Source organism: Ips typographus, linkage group LG3 (genome assembly GCF_016097725.1).
Source record: "Ips typographus isolate SLU linkage group LG3, UJ_Ityp_2.0, whole genome shotgun sequence".
NCBI lineage: Eukaryota > Metazoa > Arthropoda > Insecta > Coleoptera > Curculionidae > Ips > Ips typographus.
The window spans coordinates 2,691,296-2,715,349 of record NC_138424.1 but is presented as its reverse complement, the minus strand read 5'-3'; the positions used below and the strand labels follow the sequence as shown (position 1 = coordinate 2,715,349).

Below are 24,054 nucleotides of genomic sequence, written 5' to 3'. Positions count from 1 at the left end.
GGACGTTTCTAAGGTCTCATAAGATTAAAATGTACCGGGTGACCCAATAAGACTGTTCGTCGTATGATTTTGGGGTAAAATGTTTTTTAGGTAAATCGGCTATGAAGAATAGCTGGAAAATATTTTCAAATTCTAAAATTGACCACCAGAGGCCGTAACTGCCATCTTAAATTTTTAAATTGCGTTTACTATAAATTTTGCACCATAAACTACAGTTTTTTTTCCTCATTTTTAAAGCGAACCAATTTATCTACCAATTTCGTAAAAAACAAATTTCTGTTATTTCAAAAACAAAGATGGCGTGAGGTGTTCAATTGTTTTTGCAATAACCTGCTTTAACTTCTTAACGGTTTGCCCAATTTTAACAAATTCGGTATGGTTGAAAAGAGCATTTCTTGGGCAATAAGAATCAACCAAAATATAGTAAATTTAGTTGAATCTTTCTGCGCTAGGGGGCTACTTTTAACAACATGACTCAAATTCCAAAAAAAATTAAAAAAACTAATGGAATATATGACTTTTTCTTTAAGAAAAAGTAGCCAAATAACATCCAAATAAGCCAGTGAAAATCGTTTTTCAAATTCTCGTTCCTAACCTGAAATATTGAGAAAGATTGTGAGATATGGTCTTATTGGGTCACCCCGGTACATGTTAAAGAGTGTGAAAAAGCCAAAAAAAAAAAAAACAGGAAAGAAAAAATGAGCCATTATACTAACCCCCATAGAGAAAGCCGCTCTCGTACACTCAAAGTTGTTTATGTATTTTTCTTGTATCCATCCATTACCTCTTTAAAAAAATTGGCCTAATACGTGCGGCGCGTTAATACCGGGGTCGGAAACGAGGGGATGAAAACGCTAAGAAAAATAGTAAACGTCGAGAATATCGGAAAATAAATTACTACCTAAGAGGGTGATATTTTAGTAAAACCTTCCCATACCTGACTGGCTTTCCCCGGGTGCAAAACGGAGTTAGAAAGTAACACTAACAACTTCTTAGTCGTAACGGCAAAGACAAATTGCTGTTGAGTGCAAAGTTGGCACTCGTCAACTTATATATAAAACCACTTTATCTCTATCAGGTAGAGGGGTGGGGTCAATCCTCCCCCCAGTGCAGGGGGGGGCGCAAAAGCAGTCAAAGAATTTAATGAATAAAATATTCCACCCTTGCCGTTACCAATTTTCGAATTCTTTCGTGGCCTAAGAAGCAAAGATCAATTTTATTAACGTCAAAAGGGGCGCGATCCGAGGGTTCAAGCAAATTGAATGCCCTGCGGCAGTTGTTTAGATATTTTATACCTTTTTTCGCTAGAGACGGGGGGTCGTTACGAAGAAAGATGTTGTAAACGTTGCAGAAAACCGCCCGACGTCGATTTCCAAAAGGCTTAGCCACGTGAAGAGCTTCTCAATTTTATCCGCTTAAATCTATAAATTCTGTACTTATAAGGAACGGGGATGGGACTTTTTTTGAAGCCGGATAAATCTGGGATTCGTACGCGACAAGAAAATGCTATTTCATTTAATGAGGTGAGGTAATCTCGATTGCCGCAGGCCATATTCTGAAAAACCAATAAAATTAGGAAATTTCCAAAGTTTTTATTTAGATTGTCACTAACTAATTCAATAAAGTAAGTTTGGGTAAATCGCAGCAGTGTTCATGATTTGTGATTGGTCAAAAAATGCTATTTTTTGTTTGACCAATTACAAACTCTTTTTAAGCTGGAAATTATACAAGGTAACACAGAACTAATTAAGTACCACTATTTCTAATTAATTCCAATCAAAAAAAAGTGTATAATTCAACTTGTAAACCATTTGGGAAATGATTTAGATTAATCAAACGATTATGATGTTTGTTTTTGTAAGTGTTCACTAATTAAGTTTCATAGTAAATTTGATTAATGCTTGTTTTTCTTTCACGCTCCTTAACGATACAAATTCCATCATCTGGTGTTATTTTCGCAAACAGCAATTTTATTAACAATATTTGTTAAATCGCCTGTGGGCTCCTTCACATCCGAGCTCTTCGAAACTGAAGTTTGAAAAAGGAAGCAATAAATCATAACCGGGAAATATTCAGGCTGAATACGATATTCCTGTTGAGCAGGTCAATAATACGAAGGAAATACATCCGAGTAAAACGGGAGTCAATTTAGCAAATTGCCAAGGTTAACAGTGTTCCCTTCGTATGTCCGGGCTGAAGGAATTTCGGGTCTTATTCAATACCCGGGACGTATATTTTATATAAGCGAGACGCAAACGAACAGTAGGAGAGTTTATCTTGGCGTTTGACATTCTTGAGATATTTACAGCCCGAGATACGATCGCGGTTAAATTGAATTGAATTGCTCAACGCTTATTTTATTGTTCCTTTATGGCGTTGTTTCAAAAGTTTACTTATCCCACTCGCTATCTGCTTGCTAATTGCCCTTCAAATGTGTTAAAAAGTCCTTAAAACCGTTACGGAAAACCTGGAACCGAAAAATACTGGACTTTCTGTGTAATAATAGTAATTATTTCCTACAAGGTAAAGGCAATTGCTGTACAAAACGAACTGATATTTGCTTTGTCCATAACACAAGATATACGTTGCACACATGGTATCATTCTTACCAGAATCCCGTTACTGAAACTAGTTAACAATGTCTTCTCGCCTCTCTCGAACGTCTTAGTTATTTCAAGATTTTTTCTACTACCAGCACTTATAGACACATAAATATCATTTTAAAGGCTTGTTGTCGTTCTAACCTAGATTTTATCGACGTTTACTGCATTAGCTGCTTTTTGCTGCAAATCTTGGTTTAATGAGGTAACAATCCTAACATTCTATTTTTTTTGTTTCAGGTATGGATCACAGTTTGAGTGATTTCAATGGCAGTAAGTTAGTAAACCAAGTAAATCATCTCCAAAAAGTTTGAGATACTTTTCAGTAGTGAACTGATATTGTTTGTGATTGGGATTGGTCAGGAAAAAACAGCAAGCTGAAAGCTGATTTCACCAGCGTACACCACCAATATACAGGTGTGGTAAATCCAAAAGCGACCATAGGAAAACCGTGTAACGGACAGAGAAACGTAGGTAATTGCATGCGCGGGAGAAAGACAGAAAACGAAAAAAATATCAAGTAGGCCATATTTTTAGCGCGCTGTTGCCAAACGCCGTAAGTAAGTTTGTCGAGGGTATTGAATACTTACGGCCTTTGGCAACAGCGCGCTAAAAATATGGCCTACTTGATATTTTTTTCGTTTTCTGTCTTTCTCCCGCGCATGCAATTACCTACGTTTCTCTGTCCGTTACACGGTTTTCCTATGGTCGCTTTTGGATTTACCACACCTGCATAGCGAAAATCAAAGTAAAATGGTGTGACGTAATACTTAATAGAAACAAATGTTTTAAATGTTACGTTTGTGAATGTGCTACTTTATTTGTCAAATTACACACACGTACAACGTAATAGTGTTATTTGTTTGTCAATTACAGCATCAGCAACATCTTTTGTTCTGTTCTAAACTTGGAAACTGTCAAATTCAATCCTATATACACAACATTCTTGAAAAGCAACAAATACAGTGTGACTTTGGTTGAATGCATTTTATACTTTCATCAGTGCACTTTTGGCATTTGATTGTTTGTTTATGACTTAGTTTTAGTCTATTTTTAGTATGTATGGCAACCGTCAAAATCCTCACCATAAAGCTGTAAAACCACAAAACAGTCTTAATATCCAGTAAAATCAGTATCAAACGTATTTTATAGCTTTATGAGTGGAATTTTAGATGATTTTTGGTGATTTTGCAATTTACCTTTTTTTTTGCTAAAGCTGTCAAATTTTCTGGTACCAAACCGAACAATAGCAGATGACGGCGATTGTCACGTTGACAGCAGATGATATTTTAATTTGTGTGTGACAACAAAGTGTTATAATACTTACACAGTCGTAGAAAAAATATAGTATTCTACATGCATGTATTGGCTATTACTTAATGATTTAAAACTTCGCTAGTCTCACACTTTATCATCGTGAGTAATAATAGCTCTTTGAATAATATATTATTTCTGAATATCATTAAATCAAACTCTTTCCTAATGGATTAACTTTATTATCCGAAAACCTTGAAATTAAATAGCATATTTACTTTAAATCGCTACTTTAGTAGTGGCGCAATTTGAATAAAATTTAAGTTAAAACCAACTGATTCTCTGCCTTTGATCAACAAAAAGTCAAAACAAACTCGGACGTTTGGGTTTCTTAATCTTATTTACAGGCTCACGTCAATTCACCACTTTCCAGCTTGAAATTTGAATTTCCCATTTCCATACTTACGAAGTATTTACATACATTTGTCATGTCAGTGGTCGTGTGCAAAGTAAACCGGTAACGACAGATCAATATGTCTCTGGTCTATGCATTAATTTTCAGTTTCAAGTTGTCGACGTCCATTTTGAGCGTGGACATTACCTGTAATGGATTATACCTACGTAATAACTGTTTTTAGAGGTACTTAAGGTTAACCACAACACCAAACAAAAACTGACGTATTTATTTACACAACAATTAACAGAACAACATAGAAACTTTAGACTACTTGCGCCCTTGGGACACATTACTATCCTTCCCTGCTTTCTGGTTATACGTTGCATAGTCTTGATAGAATCCCTCGTGTCCATTCCCGGTGTTATAACCTTTGAGGAAGTCTTCGAACTTTCCTTTATCACTAGCATTCTTCACTCCATATTTATTGCTGGCATTACCGTCCACATGACTTCCGCCACTAGCAAATAAACCAGCGTCCTGGTCGACAGTTCCTTTAAAATCTCCATACTTCTTAAACTGTCCTTTCCTGTCAGCTTTATCGTAAAACTTGTGCTGTTTGTTGTAATCGTCTTTCCGGTACACTTTATGGTAACCCGTCGTTTTGGAACCTTTATCGTGAAGTTCCTTTTGTCCTAAAGCACCACCTAGCAGCACTTTTCCAGCTCCAGAATTCCAATCGTATTTAGCGCCATTTTGGAAGAATCCAGCCTTGTTTCCCCCAGCTTGATCGTAGTAGGTAGTGTCGTATTTGTTGTTAAAAGTGCCCTTGATTCCTTTAGTGTAAGCGTCCACCACGTTATAGGTTTTGTCCAGACTGTCACCCTTTTGGGCCGTCTGAATATCGTTGAAAACTTGTCCAGTTGATTGGGCAAACTCTTTACTACCACTGTCTAGACTAGGAGCGTTGAAGATTTGTCCGGTTGATTGGGCAAATTCTTTGGTACCACTGTCCAGTCCAGGGGCGTAGGGGTATACAGGGTAGATTCTGTTGGTGTGAGAAAGTATTATTCAGCAAATTACACACAGAGTTTTCCTTAATGTTTAGTGAACTAGCAAATGGAAAACAAGAATCTCCGTTGATACAATTATAACAAAAAAAAAGAGGCAAATCACTGAATAGAGTTGAAAAGATTTAGGAAAAGCAAATGTTTTACAACAACATCCAGACAATCCAAGTTTCAGATCAAAAAATACATAAAAAGAAAGTATTTTACATTACAAATCTGAAATTTGAAAATACTTTGTACACTTGTTTTCTAACATCTTTAATTAGGAACTTGTTGTCAAAAGCTCTTTAACTAAAGACTTTTTAAACGTCGTCACTGTCACTTTTCTTGAAACAGACTGTACTTTAAAAACATCACTTACCCTAACTTGTTCAGATCAGCAATACTAGGAGTAACGGTGGGAGTTTTGGTGCTTGAAGTTTTTAGGTTAGCGGCTGTAGTGGCTGTAGCCTTGGTCGAGACAGGGGCTGGTGCTTGAGTTTGCGCAAAAGGCTGTAGCAAAGGCACTGGTTGAAACAAGGACTGGCTGAAAGTCAAACTGTAGTACTAACTTAACTGATTACTTTAGCTGCACTAACCTTTGTAAACTGTCGGTAAACGGGTCGTACCCCAAATCTTTCATAACCTTAAAAGCGTCATCGGTGTTAACCAGCTCAAACGAAAACTCTTGAGGCGGACTTCCCACTCCGTCCTGCGCACTGTACGAATAACCGCTTCCGCTCATTTTCTGATCGTTGATCTCGAGTTTCTGCATGTTCATCGAGGTTTTTTGGAGGGTCCGCACCTCCAGAAACGCGCACGTTACTACAAAGTACCACGATTTCAACATGATAGAGCCTGTAGGTTCTACCAACGAATAACCATTACCACATTGCAATGGGTTATTTTATATATGGTTTTTTTGTCCATATTATAGACATTTAGATGCGGTTTTGGGTGACAGTCAAAGGTTGCGGTGGCGCAATAAAACCTTTAAGTTTACGGGTGATCGCCTAAGTTAATAATCGTGCAGTTCGGGCATGGATGGCTTTATGTGTCAGTTATTCTTGTTTTTTGTTGGTTATATTATTATTAAGTATAAATACAGACCAGTTTTTTGGTTAATTTGTTTGGCGAGATCGTTTGTGATTATAAAAACACTTTGTATACAAAATAATGACTTATAAGGTTTATTCCCAAGAGAAGAAAATATGTACAATCATTGGCCAGAAGTCGGGAAATGTCATAATCACGTGAACTGTACGCCCAGTAAGGCTTGTCTCTGTGAACAGGCCTTTAGTTTATTCACGATCTAAGTCAATCACATTTTTTGGTTAAATGTTGAAAGCCACCCTGACTGTCAGCTGGCAACACTGTAAAGTTAAATTGACACCTGCCAACAACAGTCATGCGACCCGGGAAATGTCGTCTTTTACCTAAAAACGTCTCAAAATTACATTTAAGTAGTTGAAAAAGTTTAAACTGTAAAAGCACGTCACGTGATTGTGGCAATTTAAATTGCAGCTGGTAACACTGTAAAGTTAAGTTGAAGCTGCTCAACAACAGTCACGTGACCAGGAAAATGTCAACTTTAACTTTGAAAGGTCTGTAAATTACATTTAAACTGCTCGGAAAGCTGAAATTGTAAAAGCACGTCAAGTGATCGTGACAATTTAAATTTGCAGTTGGCAACACTGTAAAGTTAAATTAACACCTGTCAACAACAGTCATGCGACCCGGGAAATGTCGTCTTTTACCTAAAAACGTCTCAAAATTACATTTAATTAGTTGAAAAAGTTTAAACTGTAAAAGCACGTCACGTGATTGTGGCAATTTAAATTTCAACTGACAACACTGTAAAGTTAAGTTGAAGCTGCTCAACAACACTCACGTGACCAGGAATATTTCAAGTTTAACTTTGAAAGGTCTGTAAATTACATTTAAACTGCTCGGAAATCTGAAATTGTAAAAGCACGTCAAGTGATCGTGACAATTTAAATTTGCAGTTGGCAACACTGTAAAATTAAGTTGACACACGTCAACAACAGTCATGCGACCCGAGAAATGTCGTCTTTTACCTAAAAAAGTCTCAAAATTACATTTAAGTAGTTGGAAAGGTTTAAACTTTCTTTTACTTTTAAAAGCACGTCACGTGATTGTGGCAATTTAAATTGCAGCTGGCAACACTGTAAAGTTAAATTGACACCTGCCAACAACAGTCATGTGATCCGGAAGATGTCGTCTTTAACCTGGATATCATCCAAATGGATAGCAACTGTGATTTTAAATCACAATCTGTAAATGTCAATAATTCGAAAACGGCTAAACCAAATATCAATTTATTATATATTTTTGGAATCAGAAGAAAAAATCTATCAACTCATCAGAAAATATACAGGATGTTTCATTAAAAATTTATCAACTCTATTTTTTTAACTTTTGTCATAGTCTCTTATTTTATTCATTAATATTTTCTGGTAATTTAGGTATTAGGTCCTATTATAGTGTATACTAGTCTACCATATTAGGACTAAATATACGGATCAACCCCGTATATTTTTTGTACGGCACATTAAAGGCAATAACATATTAATATACAGGGTGTCTCATTTAAAAATTTACACTTTTTGGTCTTTGAACGCATAGACAACGTAAATGATTAAAAACCCCAGAGTTAATTCTAATGTAACTTCCTAGAGAATATGTGACTCTCTTTCCTAGTTTTTGATATACCATGTAAAACAATCGAATTTGAGACACCCTGTACAAAAAATACTATTGTTTGAAGGACTATGGGCCCCTAAGTTGATCAAAATGACAACATTAATTGATCAGTTACAAGTCCAATGCACAAAACCAAATTCGGAGTTTTCGAAGTCGTAAAAGAGGATAAACGTGTAATTTTCCCGTTTTTTGCTGGCCAGATAAATGGCCTTAACTGAATGAATGAACCCCAGGATTTCCAGATTTAGCTCCATTTAATTAAAAAAATAAAGCAGTGGTCCAACAGCAGCTGTTCTGATAATTTCCTAAAGCAGTTTTAACTGAATGTTCTAAAAGACTAGATAAGACACAGTTAAAAATATTTTTGGACACTCCTGAAAAGACAAAAATGTTAAAAACCTTCTGGCTGGCTGGGATATACAAAAATTATAGTTTTCACATTGTTAACACTTTTGAAGGTTCTCAATTCGAGTATTAAATGGAGTCATGATTTGCACTTGGTAAAAGCAGACCACGTAGCCGCAAAAAGCAGTCTGGCGAAACCTTCTAAATGGAAAAACATTAAACCGAAAGCATCCTATAATTGCGCCTTTCTATCTCGCTTCCCTCTTGAAGAACGGAAAATGGGAAAGAAAAAAATCAGTTAAAACTTACCCGGACGGCAGTCCTTTTCCGGGAAAGTTGTAATCCCCCGGAATTTACGATTAGAAGGTTTTGTAATTACATTTCAAACGAACGAGAAACAAAGATACCTAATTGTGTTTCGTTATGGAAGCTTAATTTAATATTAAAAAAAAAGAAGTTCCCTCAGACAGTGGTGTGGCTGTTAAAAGTTTAAAAGGGTAAATTTATTCGGTGGAACAGAATAAAATTATGGAATTTGTTCCTTATTAAAGGTTTATGACTGGAAAAAGGTTGAAGTTGGGTTAGTTTGTTAATAGTAGATAACATAAAAAAGCAACACTTGTCATTGTTTGAACATATTAAACAATGCTATGCAACCAGTAGGCAGAAACTTTGAACTATTCCTGGTTTCTTAGAAGCAATTTGCCATGGAAACTACACAAAGAGCCTTCGACGAATTTCGCGCCCGTTACGCACCAAGAATTTGCCTTGTTTTAAAGGCCCGACTGTTTGCCTATCCCTTTTCATAGGGAGCCCTGTTATCTTTCAGCCCTTTGCCGACCTCGGCGCCCTTAAGGAAATTGTCGTGAGTGCGCTAATTTGGCTTTTTTGATCTTCCAGCCTTTCAGTCTTTTGATACGATGATCAGTAAATGTTAACTTGCTTTTCAACGCTGTAATGGTAAAGTTGAGTAATTATTTTTTGCTTGTAATTGGCTATAAAACACAGTCTGACAGGGAGTGTTTTCACTTAATTTTCGGCGGTCGGGCGCGAGTTTTTCGCCCAACAAATAGCCCATAAATAATAAAAGGAAATCGGCCCAAAAACGGTTCTCGTATATTTTAGCCGGAGCCCCGTCACAGATGTAGAAAACCTTTGATAAATGTCGACGCAGCTGCGGCATCAGCACCCCGAAACTGAATTTTCCAACCCGCAAAAATATTGAAAATTCTCTTTTTCTCGTTCACTTAATTTTGTTGTTCCATAGGAAAAATGAACTTTTTAACGCTCGCTTTTAACCTAAAACGTTACAATATGGAAATTGTTTATGCAATTGGTCCTAATCCTATGATAAGTACACTTAAGTGCAGTATTTACGTCAATCACAGCACTGTGGAGAGTTTCGGGTCAAAAATGTAAAAAGTTAATATGAACGTAATAGTATATTTCATTACCAGTACAGAAATGAGGATTTTTCCGTGCGCGCATGACAGACGGGAAGTCATGCAAGAACGGAAAATCCATATCTGGACGAGTAATGAACGATATTTTTTATTATACTTAGGTACCCGAAATCAACATAAACAAAAAATATCGCAAAAAATTATTAAGAAAATCGGGAATATTTATTTTTATTTTTAAAACAGTAAAAATGTAAGTACATACAACTGAAATTAACAAAAAAAATACAAGTAGGTAATTCTAAGAAAATTAATTTTGGACATAATCGTTATTATTAATAGTAATATTTATTGTACAATTCGTATTATTGTTGAAGCTCAATCCCTTTTGCATTTCTTTTTGTTGAACTAAAGACTCTGCTAAAGATGTTGAAGCGGAGTGTTCGTGTGTGCTTTGGTTCTCTTGATTGACTGTTACAGATGTTGTAGTTTCCAAGTTACAAGGGCTAAACAACTACCGTGATACTTCAATTTTTCTTTGTATGGACTCTTCTATATATCCTTCTGCTACATTGGAAGAAAGCCATCCTCCGTGTCTTTTCAAAGTGAGCAAATCACCGCCGTTTTCCACCAACATGGTTGCCGAAGAGCGCCTTAGCCCATGTCCGGTATATTCTTCGGGATTTTTTAGTTTTAGGTATTTTGCCAATAAGTTTTGAAATACCACTGATAGTATGGCACCCAACATGTTGAGCGTAACATCTTTGGTTTCGGTATGCAACAAATAATCTTCTACTCTCCATATGTTTAGGGCGGAGATCTGCGTATTTACGGTAAATTGTACAGGGATCGAATTTGCAATTTTCATTGGTAATGGTAAAACTTCTTGACCTGTGAGTTTTTCCATCTCGTAAGAACACAAGGAAACGCCCATTATCTTCCACATCATCTAAACTCAAACGTATTAAATCATCTCTGCGGCATGCACCGAAGATGCCAAACACTAAAATTACTTTTGCTAGTAGATATTCTCCATCTGAAGTTTCACATAAAAATTTGGTTACTTGTTCTGCTGTAAGAATCTTGGATTTCTTTGGTATATATCCTACTGATATCCTAAGATATTTTCGGGAATATCCCGATTTTCTTCACAATCTGAATTCATTTTTGCAAAATGTAATAAATACATAAATACTTAATTTTCACTGACAGAAAATAAAATTTGTCATTAATAAATAAATCGTTGCTATAGACACATTACTCGTTTCTTTTTTTTTCTTCAGGTTGCCATAGGATATCTAGTATCATGGATATCTATGTTTATTATTAAGCGCACGGAAAGAGGGATCGGGAAAAAATTTCCGTGCGCTGTTCCGAAAATGTCATATTTACTGTATTTTATAAACAGTTGAAAATGTAGTATTTTCTGTTAAGTATAATAAAAAATCATAATCTAACTAGAGCATAAAAACAAATCGACAACAAGAAAAGTAATTAAAAGAAAAAAACCCATTTTCTAAAGCCTAAAAAGGTCAATAAACATAAGGAAAACACTCGACCGGCTACCTTATCACTTTTTCCTTTAATACCTTAACCCCATACAAGTCTGACAGGTATATTCCGTATAAAACGTGTTTTATCTCGGCTTCCTGTTGTACTATACACGAATTTTCCTCCCCGCTGCCGCTTTAGAGGAATGCAGACACAAAAAGGGCGAACGGATAGTGCCCGATCGTTGTATAGGGCTGGACGATTTATTTTTACGTCGATACGAAGATTTATAGTCGCGTTAATTTTTTTTTACAACACTTCCGTACACTGTGCCTGCTTTAACTGGTTAAGAAAAACAGTGTTAGATACGGTGTATCGATGCTAAGCCCATCTCTAGTTGTAGCGATAAAAATGCGAAGGGTGAGACCGTCCGACCTGTTGGGGGTAATTCGCAATTCTCTCTGCAGCCCCTTTGATCGAGGCCGAATTTCGGTCGAAACTCTGAAAAAACAAACTTTCACCCCCTTTATTGAACTTAAGTGCAAACTTAAACATTCTTTGTCAAGAAAAATCGAAATTAAAAAAAATCAATGGGTAACTAATACCTCAGAATTAGTTGGAGGAGAAAATTGTGGGGAGGGTGGGAAAGAGGTTTTGTCAAGTCTAAGATGGGCGTTAGAGGAACGGTCTGCGGTTTAAATGCGGTAAAGTTTAAGATTAGGTTTAAACTAGTGTTAGTTGGGACCGTTCTCCATTTTCTCTTGTCTAGTTTGCTTTAAATTGGTAAAATTGGGCAGAACAACTAAACTATGTTATCAGTTTGTGATTAAGCCAGGCCACTCACTGCGCTGGGATTTACTCATATGCTGCAGAAGTGTCAAAAAATCAGCTATTTGTGTCAAAAATGGCATTGACAGAACGTGACCAACTAAGAAGTTGCATCGCAATGATACTTTGCAGTATGATATGGTGGGTCATGGTCAAATATGTTCCTTTAATCAGGAAACATTAAGAAACTGGATTAGTTTCAATCTGGCGGTTTAACGGACTGTCACCTGTCATCACTGTGCGTCGCCATTATTGTTAGATGATTTTAGACGTATTTTGGCGTCAAAGTTTACTGGAATGTTTACAATGCCTGTCTCATTTTAACTCATTTTGATGAAAAAAGATGGTCTATGTTACTACAACTTAAAATTCAGGTTGTCAAAGGAGTATCTTTTGACAGTTGATGTAAGGTTGCTCCCTGGCATCGGTTTGACATTTGACAGATTCGAACGAAAATTGATATGTAATGCCTTTTGCTACTATTTAGGTTTTGATCAACTTTCTGATGGCTTTTTGTTATTCCGCAATGATTTCCATCTGGCAATAAGACCGAAAATCGGATGAAACGTGAGTCATTCGTTTAAGCCATGATTCCCTGACGTTATCTACGTATTTCTGGCAGCAGGACCGCTTCTCGTCGGCGTCGACGGGAACATACTTGTGTCCCGAGGGCATTCCTTCGAATCGATACGTGGCAGGTTCGCGCTCTCGTTCCTCCCCTTCCCCCTTTCATCCTCCTCCGCGTCCCGGGACGTTTTGTTTCACCCCCCTCCTCTGAATTCGCGTTTTCGCACTCTCGGACCATCCAATCGAAATTTCCTTTTATTGTTATGGCGTCTCCGCAACCGTTTTATACGTCAAATTGTCCTTCAAACTGCTATTGAATGTTTTGTTTTCAATTTAAGAACCAATAAAAATTACTTGTTTTAACCCGACATAATCAGTAATAAGGGCATAAATGGCTAAAACTGGTTAACTAGTTTTTAGTAATTATCAGTTAATTAGATTTAAATCCAGTAAAAATAACCACCCTCCAAAAGCCATTAGTTTACATCTAGTTATAAAGGACTTGACTTTACTAGTTACCACTTTCGTTATAAAGAAGAACATATAGGTTAGTTTTGTAAAAATGTCAATTTTGGTTGTCATAACTTTTTAACTTGTATACAGGTGTGGTACCTGTGGAAAACCGTGTAACGGACAGAGAAACGTAGATAATTGCATGCGCGGGACAAAGACAGAAAACGAAAAAAATATCAAGTAGGCCATATTTTCAGTGCGCTGTTGTCAAAATCCAATACCGTCGACAAAATTAATTTTTTTTGTTACTCTAATTGGTATTTTATTAAGTTTACTATTCAACAATAAAGTAGTGTGTTATGTTAGTGTACATTTGAGTGATCCCTGACACAATTCGCTTCAGAATAATCAAAGAACAAAATTAATTTTGTCGACGGTAGTGGATTTTTGCAACAGCGCACTGAAAATATGGCCTACTTGATATTTTTTTCGTTTTCTGTCCTTGTCCCGCGCATGCAATTATCTACGTTTCTCTGTCCGTTACACGGTTTTCCTATGGTCGGTTTTGGATTTACCACACCTGTATACCCAAACTCAAACAAAGTTAGATTGAGGTCATAACCGCACAAGTTTGCATTGCTGTCAATGCCAGAGGGCTCTTAAAATCACAAAATAGTCAAAATCCTTCAAAAAAATTTAGTTTTCTCTGGGACCTTTAAATACCTTGCAAACCTCTCACTAAGTTATTATAAACAGCAAATGTCTCCAGAAAGATTTCCAAATTACCAGAAAGTTGGCACAGGTCTTTGACGTCCTTTTCAACTTGTCAAGGGACTAAAGATAGGGTTTTATTGCCAGATGCCTCTAAAACGATTTCAGAAATGTCACAGGACGCCATAGAGTGGCCAGAGGCCTCCGAGTACCTCTCAAAGTTTGTGACATGAAGAATGTGACAGGGACCCGCCATTGTCAGCTTCTTCTGTCACATTCTATCAACACTTCTCTTGAGAATTCCGTTCTCTGCTTTCAAGAATTAAGAGCCAGGTGTCTCTAGAATCATTCCATCATCTCCAAAATCATCAGAATTCCTTTGAAATCTAAAAAAGAACTAAACTTGTCATGCAACAACAACTACATACATCTGGCAACAGTGCTCATCGGTACCAACCCAACAAAACGTCAAACAAATTGTTCAAAAGTGTTTTGTTACCCAATTATGTTGGCAACCACGTTATTACGTCATTCATTTACAGGGTTACTGTTCATATCTACTTTTTCAATGTCTCGTAATTACTTATTTACGAAACAAAACTACCAGTCTTATGGTGGTGCTACAGACGAAGAAGGTGCATGATTGATAAAGAAAAGTAGGAAAAAGAGGACAAAGACAAGGAGATAGAGATTTAAAACAAACTAAAGAGTGAAAATCTAAGAAAAAGATACAAAAAAAATGAAAAATCATATGACTGAACAAAAAGTATAACCAAAAAAACTCAATAATGGAAAACAGAAAACCGATATGATTGTCATGGAATAAACTGGGAGGGGGCTGATGGGAGGAGATGGTTGAGCTCCTCTCGAATTGATGCGAAATTGTCGATAACCGGTACCGCAAAAGCCCTTAACAGCTAAAGGGGATCTTTACGCTCCCCAATTTCGAATTTGACTGAAGCCGGAGGGCTGCCGGTAATAAATACTTTCCGAACACGTATTTAAACACATTTCGGGAATATTATCGTTAAAGTGATGTGTCCTTTATGAGGCGCCTAATAACTTTGCGATTTCCAAGTTTATCGCTTTATGGCATGGTGTTGCTGATTGGCAGCCAAATGGATGATTTTATGGCAGAAATATTGAGATTATTAAAGGTTTAATTACATGGAATCATTGTAATAGTGTTTAAGCTGAAATCTGTGTTTTTTGGCCAATCACAAACAACCCACTGTGCTGAGATTGATGTGAATGCTGCACATGTACATTTAGCATAATATACTTTGCATTTTTTTGTATGTCTCTGTAAACATATTATCAATCAAACACTGACTTTAATCAGCCTTTCACAAAAAATTGCAGCACCTAGTACAATATCTAATCAGGTGCGGGTTGGTTCCGTTCAAAGAAATCGTATACCAGATCGGAACGATTAGGAAATGATATAAATAATGATTCGTGTGGTCGTAACCGATTAATTGATTGATTCGAGATCGCGAAGCAAATGGATAAAGACAATAAAACTACCCAATGACTTGTCGTTCGATTTGCTACCATGTAGTTCCCAATTTCAGGAATTTTACAATAAAACACTCGAATGAAAGTGCAACAATGTCCGGAAAACCACAATAAGGCTAATTAAATTACGTATGGAAGGGGCGTAAAAGGAAAACTGGGCTAGTTTTATCCCGCAAAAAGTGCGGAATGGAAACGCAAAGTGGGAAGAAAAACGCGAAATGCATATAGAGGCACGATTCGTCACGATGCAAGCTGAAATATTTTGGTTTATTGTGCCGAGTTTTTGTTTGTTACGTGCCTGCAACAGACACCTGCCTAAAACGATTAATTTAATTTATTGAATTTGGCTTAATTGATTTTTCCACTCGAATTTTGTGCTATTCTTCTAGTATTGTATAGTATCTCAGAACTAACCACAAAATTGAATTAATGCCAAAACACTAATTCATGAATAACCATCTTTTTTATTATCATTGTATACAGAAAGAGAAGTGCAGCCTTAGAAAAGTAACATAAACCGGTTTAGTTTTTATATGGTAAAACTCATGACAATCTAGTAGAATGTTGTTTCTTAAAATTCCATTTTAGAGCTTTATGGATCATCTGACATTTTGGTATTTAAAAGAGCATGACAAGTACTAGAAACTGGAGTAATAACAACGCAAAAGTGCCTAAATTACAGAGTAAACCTAATGTCTGCTATTTGCCGTTCCAATGGCTGAAAGTCTGAAAGTCACGTGACAACTGTCAAATTTCCGCTTCCTACTGTGCTACTCCTAATGCAACATTTAAATTTAGAGGAAAAAAGTCGTTTGTGAAAGTTTTTTCGTTTTTAAGCTTAAAATGCCCAAATTAATTAATCATGATCTACTAAGCCTCCTAGTAAAAGACACGTTGTGTCATATGTCAAATGTGAGAGATAATTTGTCAACTGGGGTTTTTGACATTTGAGGGTTTGTTTGTAGAAAAAACTAGTAGTTATGTACAGCTATTGGACAGATATGTTCTAGTCGGAAATCGGTCATTTTTCTTTCTATTGAAAACTGGGTATAGGGATTTTTAACATAATAGTAAATCTAAATCTACATGTGCAGTATTTGCGTAATTTACAACTGTTTTAGTTTGTGATTGGTCAGAAAAAGCAGCTTTCAGCTTGCTGCTTTTTTGACCAATCACAAACTACCAACAAAAAATCTAAATGTGCAAATACTGCACAGCACACGTGTAGACTTAGCATAACTATGCTGAAAAAAATTCTTCTCAACCTAAACTGGTTAGGTTAGGTTTGTCAAGTTTTTAGTTTTTATACTTGTCAAGTGTGGTTAATACAAAAATAAACCGTCACGTGACTGATTTGAACCAATAAACTTTATTTAAGTCACAATGACTAGATTTAGAGTTTTACATATCTATAAATTATTTGAAATCTAATGGCTGATTGCACCAATTAAGCTAGGTTAGGTTCAGTTGTATTTCGAGTGTGACATTTGAAACCTAAACTGTCACATTAGACAACTTAGCGTAAAAATACGTTGGTGCACCGCCCTCTATACTAGAAAGCCTAAAATGTCACTTTTAATGGCGGCGTTAGCGGTTTTCGTTTTATACACAAACGTATGCAGATGCAGTAAGAAATGTTTTTTTTTTTAATTGTTTCGTGTAGTTGAGTGCAAGTTGTGAGTGAAAAATCAAAAAAATGTTAATTTCTGATCCAAATATGTATAGATAGAGCTTTTTTACACAATCAAGTCCAGCCTAAACAAATTGGTTAGAACATTTGTCCTGGAAAGTACAACACAGAGCAAACTAGTTTAAACACTGTTCAGTAGAACAAAATCTGTAAATCCTTGAAACTAGGTAAGCAAAACTGGTAAATGGTTCTTATGTTATTACCAAGAACATTCATTCAAAATTATTTTTGTTGCTCTCACAATGAAGGATGCTTTAAAATGTAACTCACATACCTGTGCATGTAACAAGTACCTAATAAGTTTACTGTACTAGAAAGCTCTTGTACCTACCATTGAGGTGTTGGAGTAAAATCATCCCACTTCAAAGTGTTCAACCACTGTTGAGTTGGATCCGGTTTTTTGTAAAGTAAAAACCTGACACGGTTGGGCTTTTTCCTGAATTGCTATTACAATGTGGTTTGGAAAACTTATGAACAGCAGCAAACAGAAATAACTTACGCAAATAACCTCAAGTGTTGATTTTAAACCGTAAAAATTCATATAATCCTCAAAAAACTCAATTTCCACAATACAAACTGTCACCACTATTCCCGCCATATTGGAATTTTTGACAAGCACCTTCTAGGCTTTCTAGTATAGTAGGCGGTGGTTGGTGCAATCGGCTATTGCACTGGAATCATGTCCTCCTCTTTTTTAGGAAGACGAGGCAAGTGTTAATGTCATAGTAATATGACAGTTGGTCAATCAATCACTGCGGCGATTGACATACATGATTTGCAATGTGATTACATAGTTTTTATTTATTGCAAAAATGTTTAAATGATTTGAATTTCTCAAAATGCTGTACTGCACTGGATCGGGGCAAATACACACAAAATCGCGTGGGTCGTTCTATATTGGACAAACCGTGAGCGAGCACCGCGTTCATTATTATTCCAATTGGTTTTTCTGACCCGTAGGAACATACGCATACGGCAGAAAATAAGCGAATGCGAAAAAAAAACGACCGGGGCGGAATCACCTTTTAGCAATTTATTACCAGAACCTGAATTTTAAATGAACGTTAAGCGTCCATAAGTTTGTTTTAACTTTCCGATGGCGAATTGATTTTTTTTCGGGTCGAGAAGATCCGTTAAGCGCGTCGATATTTTCGGAAAAAATCACGCAGCGTAGGCGACACCAATCTAGTTTTTCGGGATTGTCTCGTTTTGCAAACTGGTCGTATTTTGGAAATTATGCTGCAGTTTCTATACAAGTGTTTTTCCTAGAATGTGCTGGTCAAAAAAAGCAGCTTTACAAACTGATGGCTGTGTCCTAGAAACTGTTTACAAAACTCAACACCATAAGTCGTGTCTTTGTTCCTTGAAATGTCAATACTAGAAAGCCATGGAAGGCGCTTGTCAAAAATTTCAATATGGCTGAATTAGTGGTTGTTGTTAATGTCAAATCTTGAATTGAATTTGTATTGTTTTGAGTAGTTTTTACTGCCTTCAGTTACAGTTACATGTCTCAGCACATCAGAATAAGTATGAAAAAACAGGACTTAAGCAGAAATTAGTAGTTGTGTTCCTTGCCAGACCAAGCAGACTTAAATTTGACAATTGTCACATGACACTCCATTGTGTACAATCAAAGCAGTCACATGATAGCTGCCAGATTATCGTCTGATTGGTGAAAAGAGGAATAACCGAACTTGATTATAGCATAATAGCGAACTGCACATATTCAAATAATACTATCTATCCATACACAATGCTGAAATAGCGAAAAAAGTAATACACACGTTTCTTGTTCCATTTTATTTGGAATAAATTGATTGAATCGTTGGCTTAATTAATGAAGTTATAAATAAGCGAACGATCCGAATTCGGCTATATACGCGAATTCGACCTTAGACCCAGCTCGTGCCAGACGGCTATCCATTATCCAATATATCTTCGGTTTAGCTGTAGTCTTTTATGGGCTACTAAATCTAGCGGACTGCTAGAGTTCGGACAGATAACGTCCACTGGTTTAATTACGTCCAAACAGTAAGTTAATTAAACAGGTTTAGCGGACAGCAGGTTTTAAACTGCCCAGCTGCACTGCCAAATGTCTCTTTTGCTTACTTTTCAGGGTAAGTGCTTACTCTGATCGTTACAGTTGAGAAACTGGCCATTCTCATGTTGATTAAAGTTGCAAGAATAATTTTTTTAACTTTTGTTCCATTTAAGTCTTTAGTGATTTAATCCAAAATCATATAGAGAAATTTTACCACAGTGGGGTAGCTTTTAACCAATCACAAACTACGATTTGTATCCAATTACCACCAAAACCTAATTCTTCCTGAAAATGAAAAAGTCACTCAGTCAATATTTCACACTTATTTGTAGTGAATAATTTATCGACACAATGTGCTCAATCAGACCATATAACCCCAATTTACTTACAATCAATAATTAATAACCAATTTCGTGTTAACAGCCATCTGTTAAACATTCTCAAGTTCTAATTCACTTTTTTTGAATAATCCTATTTATGCTGCGACTACATTTAGCAGCATCTGCTTCATAATAATCGAAAACCGTTATCATCGACCGTATTTTCTAGATTTACGAAAGCTGGGATTGTTCGTTTTTTCTTGTCCGCTTTAATGTCCGTACGATGTTTTGGTTCAGGAATTATTGGAAATTAATTATTCACGTGGCGTTTTCGGTATTACTGTCCTCTTTGCTTATGGTTCCAACCGAAGAAATTCCAAAAAGATATATAACGCAATTTGTCCAGTTTAATTAGCTAATTAATTACGACCGTAAAAGGCGCTAACAGAATTCCACGGATATATAGAATTACTAGGTACTTCTGCAATTCCAGTGGCATAACCGTATAAAATTCTGAAAAATCGGGCTTCGTTTAGGGTACAGGTAGAACGTTTTATCAACGGAAGGGACCGAAAAAATCGTAAAAAATAATGACGGAATTATAAAAAAAGTAATGCCATTAGGTGAAAGGAGGCCGACCGGATCGACGATCGGTTTGGCCAGATAACGCCAAAGACTAACTTCTTAATTACGGTGGTGCCCCCTCTTTCATGATAAATCAACATTGCACCTGAGCTTTACTGATAACGGCGAGGAAATGAGGCAATGTAAAGTGGACCAAATCGAGTAGCATTAATAAATTGATTTGTTCTTTACAAACTGGAATGTCACGTGACATTGTAGTCTATACAGTGTGGTCCAAACTGATTGTAAGATACTTTAAGGGTAGAAAGTATACAGGTGTGGTAAATCCAAAACCGACCATAGGAAAACCGTGTAACGGACAGAGAAACGTAGATAATTGCATGCGCGGGACAAAGACAGAAAACGAAAAAAATATCAAGTAGGCCATATTTTCAGCGCGCTGTTGCCAAACGCCAAGTTATTTTGTCGACGGTATTTGAGTGATACTTGGCGTTTGGCAACAGCGCGCTGAAAATATGGCCTACTTGATATTTTTTTCGTTTTCTGTTTACCACACCTGTATACAAAATGAACGTCAAAAGTGCCCCCTTTCGGAGCTAGCGGGCCCTAAGTATATGCGCCAAGAAGAAAAAATATGTTAATTAATAAACTAAAATAAAACTCAACATGAAATTTGGCATGCTTTTTTCATTTTTTTAAAATAATCTGGACAGGTGTAGAATCACATGTGCCCCATCAGAACGATCTAAAATTACAGTTTAAAGAAATTGAAAGCTGTCAAACTTTTTGAACAGCCCCCGTATTTGTTCAGATTATTTCTGAAATAATTTCTAAATGACAATTTCAATTCTAGAAATTAAAAATGAAAAAATGGTTTTTGTAGCTCATCTTTAAGGTACTCTATGTAACTACTTTCCACTCTTGCATTATCCTACAATCAATTTGAACCACCCTGTATAGCTAACCTCTGCTACTAAACTATGATTTTCTTTTGTTTTTCTAGCTATTTCGATAGAATCCGCCGCTGGAGGGAGCCACTTAATTTTTGTCTAAAAATCACATGACCTCCATGATTACAACATTATACGCAGGCCACGTGACCTTTGGATCATATCGCGCTTAGATCCGAAAGAAAACGAGTAATTACTAACTAGTTGTCATTGTCTATGACGTCTATTTCGAATTTAAAATTTGAATATCGTTCACTAAAGTGCTAAAAGGTATTAAAAGTAAAGTTAAAGCTGCATATTTGTGTTGTAAGTGAGTTTTGTGAGTGATATTGAGGGTGTCAGATTGTGAACCAAGTGCAACTTCTAGCAGGTTTAAGTTTTCTAATCCCGAATGAACCCCCGACTTAAAGCTTATAAAAACCTTGTGGGAAATGACCTAGTTTATAAACTCCCACCATGAAAATATTTATCAAGTGCGTATTATTGTATTACTTTTTTGTTGATAAATAACTTATTACCTATACAGTACAAAATAGCAGCACAAATAGCATGTTGTGGTGTATACTATTATTGTATTGTATTCAAACAGTTCCAATGACACGTAAATCTAGATTTATAATGTTTTCTATGGCTAACTGTAACGATATATAACCGTAAACAAATAAACTGACAGCTGTCAGATGTACTAGAAATTATTTAGAAAATTTCCCACCAGAGTTCGCGGACGATACAATGCTGTATATGGTGGGCAAAGATTTGACTGAAATGCAAGTTGAAATGAATCACGAACTTAACAATTTATTTAGCTGGCTCTGTAATAATAAATTAAGTCTTAATACTAATAAATCTAAATATTGCTTATTTGCGAAAAAACTAAAGTTGAGTTCAGTGAATATTAATAACATTAAAATCACCGTAAATGGAGAAAAAATTACTTATGACAAAGAGTTTAATTGTTATCGGGGTAATATTAGATTACTGAAAGTTTTTGGACTCTTTTGAGAACTGTTTAAAGATCTTAGATCGTTCTGGAAGCTTTTAGACAGTTTTTGGATAGTTTTCGACTGCTTTAGGAGCATTTAAAAGTTTCTAGATTGTCTTAAAAGCTTTTGGGAGTTTCTAGAATGTTTCTGGAAGCTTATAGACAGTTTTGAATGTTTTTGGACTATTTTAGAATCATATGGAAGCTTTTCGACTGTTTTTGGAGTATTTAAAAGTTTCTAGAATGTTTGAAAAGCTTTTGGGAGTTTCTAGAATGATTCTGGAAGCTTATGAACAGTTTTAAAAGTTTTTAGACTATTTTAGAATTATCTAGAAGCTTTTAGACTCTTTTGAGAACTGTTTGAAAATCTTAGATCGTTCTGGAAGCTTTTGGACTGTTCTTGGATAGTTTTGAAATCTTCTTATAATGCTTTTTAACTGCTTTAGGAGTATTTAAAGTTTCTAGGTTGTTTTAAAGGCTATTGAGAGTTTCTAGAATGTTTCTGGAAACTTATAGACTGTTTTGAACATTTTTAGACTATTTTAAAATTATCTGGAAGCTTTTAGACTCTTTTGAGAACTGTTTGACAATTTTAGATCATTCTGGAAGCTTTTGGACTGTTTTTAGATAGTTTTGAAAGCTTCTAGTCAGTTTGTATAGGTATTATAATGCTTTTTGACTGCTTTAGAAGTATTTAAATGTTCCTAGATGGTTTTAAAAGCTTTTGGGAGTTTATAGAAAGTTTTTAGACTATTTTAGAATAATCTGAAAGCTTTTCGACTGTTTTTGGCTAGTTTAGAATATATTAATTATCTCGGGGTAATATTAGATTGCAATCTAAATTTTCATGCACACGCAGACTATGTTATTAGAAAATTTTCAAAAAAAGTTGGGTTTTTAACTAGAGTAAGTAAGCCACTGTCACTACAAAAAAGATTGTTACTTTACAACGCCATTGCAGTACCCCACTTGCAGTTCTGTTCAACTTTGCTATATAATTTGCCCCAATATAGGATAAACCAGTTAGAGAAAATCCAAAATAGAGCCTTAAGAGTGATTTTGAAATGTAGCTATTATACACCTATTACATATATGTTGAAAGTTTTAAATATGTTGTCTGTCAGTCAAAAAATCATGTTTAATGTTAATTTGTTTGTATTTAAACTAAAACATAACCTTTTACCTCAATATATCTGTGATAATTTTAAACTTTTTAAGGATGTACATAATTATAGCACTAGAAATTGTACAGATTTTATTTTGTTAAATAGATGCAACACCATGCAGATGTTAAACTCGGTATTATACAGGGGATTGATCGAGTTTAATAAACTAGAAGGGTTTTGTCAAAAACTACAATATGGACGTATTAGTGCTTGCTGCTGTCAAAACAGTTTAAATTGATTTTGTAGTGTTTTGAGTTCCCGAGTTGAGAGTTTTTAGGTTTGATCAACGTAAACAAACTGAAAAATGACGTTTAGGATGTCCGGAAATTGTTTCCAAATTGTCCACCAGAGGGCGAATCTCTTATGTTGAAACGCCAATTCAATTGGTTGGTTGGTGGCAGCTTCCAGCTTGCTGCTTTTTCTTGACCAATCACAAACTACTCCTCACTCTACCCCTCATTTTTGAATGCAACATTTCTAGTATAAACTACTGAAAGACTTAATCGTTTTGGGGAGTGTCCGTCTTGGAGACAATTCTTGTGCTCTCTTTTAATACCAAAGTTCACTACAGAGGTCCTACCGGTGTGTCCAATTCGAACCCCACCCACACACATACGAAACAACACGCATTCTCTCACACAATGTACATTATTAGTCGTTTTTACAATGTCCGCTTTGTGTCCTGATTGATTTTATTGGTTTTGACAAAACATTTTATGTAAAACCAAAACTTCGCCTGTTACTCGTCACCGCATTACCATATAAAAAGTCCTCGTGGGAGTTGGAGACGATCGAGTTTGTCTTCGGAGCCAGAAAGGAGAATATTAGATTTTGCCTTCTTCGTTCCAATTCGTGGTAATACAAGAACCCCATCGACTGGTGTATTTCGAGCTTCTCTCGGTTACAGTCAATAAACAAAAAAAAAAACATCAATAATTAATAACAATCGGCTACCGTAACTAGGTATTGGGGTTGGGCCAGCATTT

General features: G+C 35.9%; 2 protein-coding genes across 10 annotated transcripts in view; one reads left to right on the top strand and one right to left on the bottom strand.

Annotated features, from left to right (window-relative positions):
- The window catches only part of Eph (Eph receptor tyrosine kinase), a 149,857-nt gene that overhangs the window by 63,116 nt on the left and 62,687 nt on the right, over positions 1 to 24,054 (top strand). The window lies entirely within an intron of this gene.
- On the bottom strand, positions 4,522 to 6,525 carry LOC145726267 (uncharacterized). Its single transcript, XM_081975288.1, has 3 exons — positions 5,897 to 6,525; positions 5,680 to 5,844; positions 4,522 to 5,296 (listed from the first exon to the last, which is right to left on the bottom strand). Exons 1-3 carry the CDS (start codon positions 6,145 to 6,147, stop codon positions 4,579 to 4,581), a joined length of 1,134 nt encoding a protein of 377 aa, XP_081831414.1. The 5' UTR covers positions 6,148 to 6,525; the 3' UTR covers positions 4,522 to 4,578.

Excerpts from the sequence above, each read along its gene's own strand:
- LOC145726267 (XM_081975288.1), bottom strand. The coding sequence starts at position 6,147 with ATGTTGAAATCGTGGTACTTTGTAGTAACGTGCGCGTTTCTGGAGGTG. Across the intron at positions 5,845-5,896 it reads TTTACCGACAGTTTACAAAG|CCAGTCCTTGTTTCAACCAG; the intron begins GTTAGTGCAGCT and ends TTTGACTTTCAG. Across the intron at positions 5,297-5,679 it reads GCTGATCTGAACAAGTTAGG|AATCTACCCTGTATACCCCT; the intron begins GTAAGTGATGTT and ends TCACACCAACAG.